The 10,392-nt window shown below is 45.6% G+C and overlaps 1 protein-coding gene across 2 annotated transcripts in view; it reads right to left on the bottom strand.

Annotated features, from left to right (window-relative positions):
• Positions 1–5,514: 5,514 nt before the first annotated feature.
• LOC311307872 (mothers against decapentaplegic homolog 3) overlaps positions 5,515–10,392 on the bottom strand; it is a gene marked incomplete at both ends in the record, with an annotated part of 42,684 nt that continues 37,806 nt past the window's right edge. For both annotated transcript variants that reach the window (XM_084436759.1, XM_084436760.1), the window contains one exon: positions 5,515–5,638. In XM_084436759.1, coding sequence (XP_084292885.1) covers positions 5,515–5,638 — 124 coding nt within the window. The remainder of the gene's footprint in view (positions 5,639–10,392) is intronic.

The raw sequence follows: 10,392 nt of genomic DNA, 5'->3' as shown, positions 1-10,392 counted from the left end.
GACAAATAACATTTCATATGCAAAGACAAAAAATAAAGGACATCTTTATAAAACATGTTAAAGGAGCACAAAATCACAAACAACTAATACGCACAGATTAGGAATACAATAGAGGAAACAAATATAACAAGCACAATTACTTTGAGAGCATACAACAAACTAAACATTTGTTCATAAAATGCAATATTATAAATTTCCCACTGAGTCAATTCGTTTGGGGATTTTCAATAGAGGAGGTTTAATTTGGGTCTGGTTCACGTGCAGAGAGAAATCTTGTCCCAGAGTGGTAGATACTACCATAGATGCTGGCGAGCAGGGAAACGGAGTAATACATATTGGACAATCTTGCCTTATACCCTAAAGCTCCAAGCTTTACACAGTCCATTCATACAGACTGGGGTTGTTCAAATGTTAAAGTTGAACTAGGTCAGAGGCTTGAGATTGGTTGAAATACACAGTTCTGTGGGACAGATAATTCACCAGTATCTGCTCCCCTTTCTTGGGCCTTTGTACTATACTGTAGTAATTATATATAGTAAGGTGTAATGAGAGCACTCAGACCTCAATTGACTTATAGTGTACAATTGTACAAGATGCGTTTTTATATAATAAAGGGGCCAAACATGTAATCCAAACATGTAATCCAAACATGTAATCCAAACATGTAACTACTGTTCTAGATTACACTGCACACCAGCCTTTCCCTTCTGTTCTCCTTCTGCCCAAAACCTTCAAGAACACAGGGTCAGTCATAGATGTGCACACACAAATGCACACATGCACACTTGGTATTGGTATGACAATATTCCAGAATCTACAGACATAGGGGACTTAGTTATATATCCCAACCAATTCAACATATCCCAACATTCCCTTTATAAAAACGGTGGCTTTACGTAGATCTCTCTTCTCCTCTCTACGTACAAAAATACAAGGACAGCACCCACAGACCCTGCCGGCGCCATTCGTCTCAGTTGCGATGCAGGACAAAGGGAACAAGAGTAATTAGCAATAAAACATGCTTTCTACAAAAATACTTGGTAGCAAAATAGACTACAGTACAAAGAGAATGTCAAAAATGGCATGCATCTTTCATTTAGACATATGTACATATTTAGTTACGATGAAAAACCTCACAGAGGTCCTGAGTGGGTAGGAAGTCAGTGAGAAACCGTAACGGACGACACCACACAAGACAAAGATGACTGAACACTTAGAACGCAAAAGGCTCGCTCACACACTCCGCACTGCACACTACCAGGGCATCCTATGAACTACTATGAATGTGCAATTTGATACTTGGGTCAGTTCAGTGTGTGGAGGACAACTAGTGGGTGTTAATAGCTGTATGTGTGCAGTATATTATAACAGTGTGGTGGCAGGTCAGCTAGGACAAGTGGTAATGAGCCTAACTCACATTTTCATGAACTTCCTGCACTGTTCTCTTCTAGTGAAACATACAGAATAGAATACACTACAACAGTGTAATGCAGGTGTGATCAAATGCTCCTGTATTTACAGTACAAGATGAGAACCACAACTCACTGGCACTTAAGTCTCAGCAACATGCTGTTCGCTTAGCTTAAATAGGCATTATGAAGTAATGGTTCCTCTACTTCTTAAATTTCCCTGTATTTTCAAAGCGTAGTCCTACTACTGAGTTTAAATCCACATTTAACAAAAACAGGTTTAAGTGGATGTACACAATGTTACTTTCTTCTGAGAATAACAAAATCCAGATCCACAGTCTATATAACAGCAAATTGTAAGTTTGTGAGTTTGACTAAAGCTTGACTAATCATTGCCTATAGGGTTAGCCTAACCCTACTAGACATGATCCATGCATCCAAAAGGAGCTGTTAAAATGTGTTTGATCCTGATGATAAAAGCAGTCTTTTCATTATTCATATTTTGAGCAGGAGGAGAACACAGATTCATACTGTACATACTACATTTCATTTTTCAATCAACCTCAAATGGGGAATTTTGAAAAAAATGTGCTTAGAACCCCCAGAAATGCCCAAATTTAGAAAACCACAATAAATGCCCAAACAGTTCTAAACACTGAAATGTGTTTAAAAACTTCATTAACTCTTTGTGTGCTACACAAAAAGCAATATCTTTCACGGTCATAAAAATCATATAATCTCCTAATTTTCTCACACCTCTACATCAATGACTACATTTACATGCACTCTAATATTCCACTTCTATTCTGCGTATGACAATATGACAATTGAATTTGATACTGGTCTGACGGGTCACATGAACAGTTTTGGATATTCTGAACTAGGCTGGATGTAGCATTTTCTGTTTAATACATGTAGGATATGCCAAGATTATTCAGGTTTTAGGAGCATTCTTTGGACATGTATACAGCGCATTCGGAATATGAGTCTCAGTTGGGGGTTTTAGCGCAATTACCACCTCTTGCCTGCTTACAGTCCGCTCTGTGCGTTGTAAACTAACCAACAGTTTGCAAGGCTGGGGTAGAGATGAAGAAAATCCCAAATATATGGTCGGAAGGAGAAACACAGGACACAAAGACTTGGATATCAACCGATTTTTGGATATGCGCAAAACACCAAAATACCGTTATCAAAACGCCAACCCTTTCAAGAAGGAAATTCCTCCGTAGGGAAATTAAGTTATTACTCTATGGCATGGTGTTGCCCTCAATTGAAAAAGATACAAACACGCACATCCAAGCCTGAGTAGGGCAGGTGCTGAGCTGAAAAGTATACAAACTATAAAGAGGAAAAATGCTTGCACACTGCAGGGTCAAACTACCTTTTTGGGCCTCACACCACCCCTTTAATAAAAATACAGTATATAATATCACCAGACATGTCTGTGTCCAATGACATGACGGGCTGAAGTGGGTCTGGCCTTTTGTCTGGTGGTGGAGTAGTCCTTTCAGGAAGCAGAACCGCATGGGACACAGTGCCACCAATTAGTAAGATTAATGTCACTTTTTAACATGTTTAAATTGAAATAACTTTATAGAAAAATCTATGCATGTGCATGAGTGTGTAAGGAAGCATGTTTGTGTGGCATCCCGCCCTGCTCCCTGGAACTTACTTTTGTTCCCTGCCCTAGTGTTTGTGTTCCCGCTCCTTTTGTGCCCACTGTTAGTTTCACTGGGTTTTTGTGTTTCCTGTCTTACTACTCCCCTTGTCTATTTCTAGTCCCCCTCTAGCTCCCTTGTCTTCCCTGCCCTGCTGTCTTCTAGTGTGTGTCTTTGTTAACTCTTCACGGTCTGCCTTCTTGTGTGAATGCACCTGTGTCTCATTATGTTGTGCCACCTGCACCCTTTTGTCCCTCGTTAGCTTCCCTTTATATTTGGCCTCAGTTCCTTTGTTCCTTGTCTGTTCCTTGTTTGGTGTCCTAACATGGTCCCAGTGTTCCTGTGGTTCCTAACATGGTCCCAGTGTTCCTGTGGTTCCTAACATGGTCCCAGTGTTCCTATGGTTCATAACATGGTCCCAGTGTTCCTGTGGTTCATGTTAAGTTACCTCCTGCTGACACCATGACACTGGACAGACGGGAGGCCATCAAAAAATCCCTGCATTTCAGTAACAATCAAGCTTCGAATGAAGTTGGACCTACACTATCAAGAGGGACAAATTGTACCGATCTTCTCGTACACAAGGGAACCTTTTAAGCAGGTCTGGTCTGGTACCAGTCAGGTAAACCTCAGCCTTGGTGCCAAGGTCAAGCCATTCACCCCAGCTTCAGTGGACAGCAGAGGTAGCCTGAGTGCTCTAGCCAGGCTTCTTCCACTACACAGTGGAAGAAGTTAATATAAAAGGTAAATTCAAGATCAAATAAGAGTCAGTGACTGACTATATGGCTACAACAGAGGTGTGTGTTTATCTAGTTTATTCATATGCCTAGCACACAATTAGATGTAAATGTTTTAAATGTGGTCATTCATATTTGGCACAGACTAATCATGAAAATGACAAACTTGTGCCGCAGTGGTGGGGTACCTCAAAGTATTCGGGCACTCAATGTATTTGGTTCACAGTCCTCCACCCCCCCCTAAGTCCTTCACCCCCCTCCACACACACCCCTTCTTATTTGAGTGGGTCATGGCCACTGAAACTGACGCCCCAGATGGTTTGTTTCGCATAACCATCTGGGAACTCAACGTTGGAAACTGTTTGGTAAAGGACAGGCACTTTCAAAAATACTTGGCAGGCGATTGGATGAATCATCTGAAAAAAATCTGAAAAGGCCCGCTCCTCGCTGTCATAAGCCCGCCCAGCGTAGTTGTTTTTATCTCAAATTCCTCAAAACCAACGCGGATTGGAGAGATCGTTTTCTGATCAGGCTAAAAATTTTCTCTATCGAGAGTATCCAGACTGATTTGCAAGTACTGTAACAACACATATTCCTTGTTTTCCTTATACCACTTATCATATTTAGTACAGAAAACCATGGTGTTTCAGTTCCCACATAGCACATTGTTGCCCTGAGGCAACAAACCAATAACCGGTCAGGGGGGGACGGGATTTTATGATGGATACATTATCAGGGACCCCCCAAGATCCCAAAAATTGGGTGAAATATTATTTTCAATTTCAGAATTAAATGTCATGCCATAGAGGGTTTCAGGGCACAGCTGTTGGACGTATGCGCGGATGCATGGACGCGGTGGGGAATATTGGTGGAATATGCATTTTAATTAGCCATGCAAACAGCTTCGTAGGAACATTGTCTTTTTCGGAATAAGGGCAAAAACCAGAATACGTTGTGCATGTAAACGTAATCAATGTTTTGGACAACTACACAAAAGATATAAAATCCTATTGCTTACATGCTATAGCAGATTTGGCACTAGATGCCAACAATATTAAGAACATTTACATTAGAAAACATCAATATTGATATGGACATAATGTGGAGACCATACTAACACGGTACTGCTTTAATGCACTCGTCCCCTTTCGCCACAAACATGTATAAAAAAAGTGCTGCCAAAAGGTGAGGTTTGGGGAGTAAGTTGTAAGATGGAACGTTGGCTTTACCTCATGAAGGGGTTAAGGTTAGGGTTCTTTCAAATACTTGCTGAGCCCCTCCATCCATTTCATTATTCAGGTTCTGTAGTCTCTGTGTTTTTTGATGAATGGAGGGTTTGGAGGTGGTGGGGGAGGTTGTGGGGGTGGTGGTAGGGGTGGGGTAGGGGGTAGGGGGCGTTGTAGGAGAGGTGGCCGAGGGGGTGGTAGGGGAGGTGGTAGTGGTGGGGGAGGGGATGGGGGAGGTGGCAGAGGGGGTGGTATAGGAGGTGGTGGGGGAGGGGGTAGGGGAGGTGGTAGTGGTGGGGGAGGGGATGGGGGAGGTGGCAGAGGGGGTGGTATGGGAGGTGGTGGGGGAGGGGGTAGGAGTGGGGGAGGGGGTGGGGGAGGTGGCAGAGGGGGTGGTATGGGAGGTGGTGGGGGAGGGGGTAGGGGAGGTGGTAGGAGTGGGGGAGGGGGTGGGGGAGGTGGTAGGGGTAGGGGAGGTGGGATCCTATGACACACTGGAACAACGGATGCTAGGGGAGCCCATCTGCGTGAGCACCTTGTCCAGCCACTGCAGGGGCCCGTTGAGGTGCAGCTCGATCCAGCAGGGGGTGCTGGTCACTGTCTGTCGTCTGGGAGAGAGAAGGAGAGAGATAGGGAGAAAGAAGAAAGTTTACCTTAGTGATACTGCACAATTGAACTCATCCACCTCGTACTGATTCAGTGGCAGACATTTCCCTGTTACATAAGAAACACATCAATTCAATACCTTCAACATCTTCATATCATTTGAGAGAAAAGACAAAAGAAAAAGAAGACAACAGAAAAAGAAAAAAGTAAGTATTTCCCAAGGGAAGCTGCTGAATGTACCAGCTCTCTGAACTACATACACATGTTATAGAGAACCACGGTATAATTACCCCTCCTCAGGCAGACTGTACTGGGTGTATTGTGCTTCTATATCCTGGTGGTCAGACTGTACTGGGTGTATTGTGCTGCTATATCCTGGTGGTCAGACTGTACTGGGTGTATTGTGCTGCTATATCCTGGTGGTCAGACTGTACTGGGTGTATTGTGCTGCTATATCCTGGTGGTCAGTCTGTACTGGGTGTATTGTGCTGCTATATCCTGGTGGTCAGTCTGTACTGGGTGTATTGTGCTGCTATATCCTGGTGGTCAGTCTGTACTGGGTGTATTGTGCTGCTATATCCTGGTGGTCAGTCTGTACTGGGTGTATTGTGCTGCTATATTCTGGTGGTCAGACTGTGTGGAACTGCTTGCAGGCCTGGGATGTCGGGTCTGGAGGTCTGGGGGGCTGTCGGGTCTGGGGGTATGGGGGGGGTCTGAGGGTCTGGGGGGCTGTCGGGTCTGGGGGTATGGGGGTCTGGGGGTCTGCGGGTCTGAGGGGCTGGGGGGCTGAGTGTATGAGGGGCTGGGGGTCCGGGGGTATGGGGGTACGGGGGTATGGGGGGCTGGGGGGGCTGGGGGTCTGAGGGTATGGGGGGCTGGGGGTATGGGGGGCTGGGGGTATGGGGGGGCTGGGGGTCTGGGGGTATGGGGGGCTGGGGGAGGGAAGCCAGCAGCAGCACACGTAGTCTCACACTGGGACACTAACTGCACGCCGGGCCACTACACTCAATGCCCGTCTGCCAAATACACACACACACACACACACACACACACACACACACACACACACACACACACACACACACACACACACACACACACACACACACACACACACACACACAGTCTCTCCAGCTACAGTGCATTCCTTACCGCTTACACAACCCCTCTCTCTGTCGCAGTCGTGTGTGTGTGTGTGTGCAATGATCTGGGCCAAGCTGGGCAGGGTTGGGTACTTTAGGTCTAACCACAGAGTTGCACATGTACATTTTGTAAACGGCTAAAATCATGGATGTAGCAAAAAGAAAAAGAAAAAGATGAATAACTTAATATGATAAAAAAGACTTTGTTGACGTTGAAAAGACTTTGTTGACATTGAAAAGACACAGATGTAGCAACAAAGGTGGGATAACACTATTCTCCAAATAACTTTGCGTCTAAAATATTGTATAATAGTTCGTTAAATTAAAGTGAGAACAGAAAGCAAAGAACGAGTCAATTAAAGTGTTGAAAAAAGAAAGAAAGAAGATAATCCCTCCAAAGAATAGCTCTCTTCAAACCCTCCAAACTAAGAGGCAAATGAAGCTAGGGTTCCCTTCGCCTCCTCTCCTCCCTCCTCTAGGGTTCCCTTCGCCTCCTCTCCTCCCTCCTCTAGGGTTCCCTTCGCCTCCTCTCCTCCCTCCTCTAGGGTTCCCTTTGCCTCCTCTCCTCCCTCCTCTAGGGTTCCCTTCGCCTCCTCTCCTCCCTCCTCTAGGGTTCCCTTCGCCTCCTCTCCTCCCTCCTCTAGGGTTCCCTTCGCCTCCGCTCCTCCCTTGCCTCGCTCGGCCCTTCTTGCCCTAAACAGAAAACACTTTTAATAAAATGATCACAAACCTCTCCAGCCTGACTGAGGCTAATGATGTTAATATCCTCCCTAACCCTAACCCCTAACCCTCCCATAACCCTCCAAACCTAACCATAACCCTCCAAACCTAACCCTAACCCCTAACCCTCCCATAACCCTCCAAACCTAACCCTAACCCTCCAAACCTAACCATAACCCTCCAAACCTAACCCTAACCCTCCAAACCTAACCCTAACCCTCCAAACCTAATCCTCTAAAACCCAGCGGAGCTTTTCTCTCAGGCGCACTTGGCCATGTGTGTAATGTTAGGTGTACTGTAAATCAAGGCAGCAGTTTCATCCATTTTCCATCCAGTTTCATCATGACTTAATATGTGTGTGTGTGAGTGTATGTGTGCGTGTGTGTGTGTGTGAATTGGCAGGGGAGGAGAGGAGAAATTAAAAGAGATGGAAGAGAAGTGAACAGAGGAGAGTGTCAGGTGAAAACACCATGGGTCCAAACCTGTTACAAGCCCAGATCCAGGAATCTATCAGGAGCTAGTTTATAGCCCAATACATTGTCCATGCTACACTTAAGAATGAGATAAATTAATTGGGATGGAGCTACTTCCTTTCAAAACTGTCCTTATTGCGTGACTGCCAAGAAACGTGCATTGGATGATGAATGGGGTTTGAAGGAGAGGTAGAGATTGTAAAGAGGGGTGGAGAGAAAGAGGGAGAGAGGGGGGTCACACCCAGGTGGTGAAGTAAGCGCTGCAGGTTTATGATCAATCATCTTTAAAAAAAAATCTGTGTAAAAACAGGTGTAATTAATAACATGAACTATGTTCCATTCATGATTTAGGTGGACCAGGGCCCTGATATTGTGCATGCTGGCTACCTAGAATGGGGACACACTAAATAATGTGACCATAATTAATCTGATGAATTACACTGTTTACCCTCCTTTGACAAATGTCAAAATGGCTGCTGTGAAAGGAAAAGGAAAAGGGCCCATCAGATGTTGTTGCAGCAAGAGGCTTCTCCTGATTTGCATAGGCTACTCCTGATTGGTCTAAATCTCACTGGGACACACAGACACACGGACGGACGGACATGCGTCACGTATAGCGGCAGCTCCACCGCTTAAAAGGTGAAAGAGAAAACAGAAGAAGCAGACAGGCAGATAATGGGTCTAGACAGATAATGGGTCTGAAAAGAGTGATTGAGAGGAAGAGAGAGAAAATAAGCAAGAGAGATGGAGAGAAAGAGTGGGATGTAAATGGGGAGAGAAATTAGACTTCACTTGGCCAATGCTATAACAAACTTAGGTCCAAAATGTCTCTGGACTGGTAGTCTATGGCTCGCCTCTCCCACCTCTCTCCTGTCCAAAGGACCCAACCCTTACCCTAACCCTAGCCCTTCTCAGTCCCGTTGTCGCATTCCGCTCGCTCATGCCAGACAACAGTCCTTTGCTGGTCCATTCACTTTACCGTACAAAATAAATCGGTGTCGGCCTATTTAGGAGAGGCGCTCATATTTACAAGTGTCAGATAAACATGAAACTTCACTTACCTAAGCAAAAGGGTCTATTTTAACAAATGCTGGGTTTTGAAGCCTCGGTGCTACCATTAAATAACTTATTTAGACGCGTTCTGTCCGAGTGAAATTTTTCCCGAGGTAGTCTTCTTCTGTGTTGGTGGCGGTCCTTTGAAGCGAGCGGAATGCGACAACGGGACTGAGAAGGGCTCCCCTAACCCTAACCTTTGTGGGAAACCTTCAACCAGACTACAACCACCCTCCAACTAACCAGCAACCAATCTTCTACTAACCTACAACAAACCTAAAACCAACCTCCAACTAACCTACAGTACAGCGAACCTTTAACCAGCCACCAATAACATTCAACTAACACCCCACAACCTACTTACAACGACGCTACAACTAATCTAAAAACAACCTATAATTGGCTCCCATTGTGGCTATTACAGAGGCCAGAGGACTGGATCCACCTCCACACTCCCCCCTCAGTCTCCATCAGCTGAGTCCCTCCTTGCATCCGTCCCCTCTGAACAGTAGGAGCCACAGGCTGCAGCGCTACGGCGCCCAGGGACCAACCCCAGGTCTTTACCAGAGCCTTGGTCAGGGGCACTAGCAGGAGTACGAACCCTAACATACATGTCTTTGACAGGAGTATGAACCCTAACATACATGTCTTTGACAGGAGTATGAACCCTCACATACGTCTTTGACAGGAGTATGAACCCTAACATACATGTCTTTGACAGGAGTATGAACCCTCACATACGTCTTTGACAGGAGTATGAACCCTAACATACATGTCTTTGACAGGAGTAGGAACCCTAACATACATGTCTTCGATGGTGGGAGGAAGCCACACAAACACGGGGAGAACATGCCAATTCCACACAGAAAGGACCTGCTTCCAACCAACTGCTGTGAGGCAACAGATCCAACCACTGATCCACCGTGCAGCCATGTGGGCCCAAATACTGATCCCAGGGTTTAGACTGTGTGATCAGGGGGTTTGGGCTGTGTGATCAGGGGGTTTGGGCTGTGTGATCAGGGGGTTTGGGCTGTGTGATCAGGGGGTTTGGGCTGTGTGATCAGGGGGTTTGGGCTGTGTGATCAGGGGGTTTGGGCTGTGTGATCAGGGGGTTTGGGCTGTGTGATCAGCAGGGGTTGGGCTGTGTGATCAGCAGGGGTTGGGCTAACCCTAACCCTAACCCTGGACCCCAGGTTGGGAAACCCTGATGTATGGAGTCTATGTATATTCACAGTATAGAATGTGGATATGTATATTCTACCGAGTAAAAATTTATAAAGTGCAGTTGTGTGTTAGCTACTGAGTTTAGGTGTGTAGCTACTGAGTTCAGGTGTGTAGCTACTGAGTTCAGGTGTGTAGCTACTGAGT

The sequence above is a fragment of the Borostomias antarcticus genome (assembly GCF_949987555.1).
Source record: "Borostomias antarcticus genome assembly, chromosome: 4".
Taxonomy (NCBI): domain Eukaryota; kingdom Metazoa; phylum Chordata; class Actinopteri; order Stomiiformes; family Stomiidae; genus Borostomias; species Borostomias antarcticus.
The sequence above is the reverse complement of the archived record's forward strand: the minus strand, read 5'-3'. Positions and strand labels throughout refer to the sequence as shown.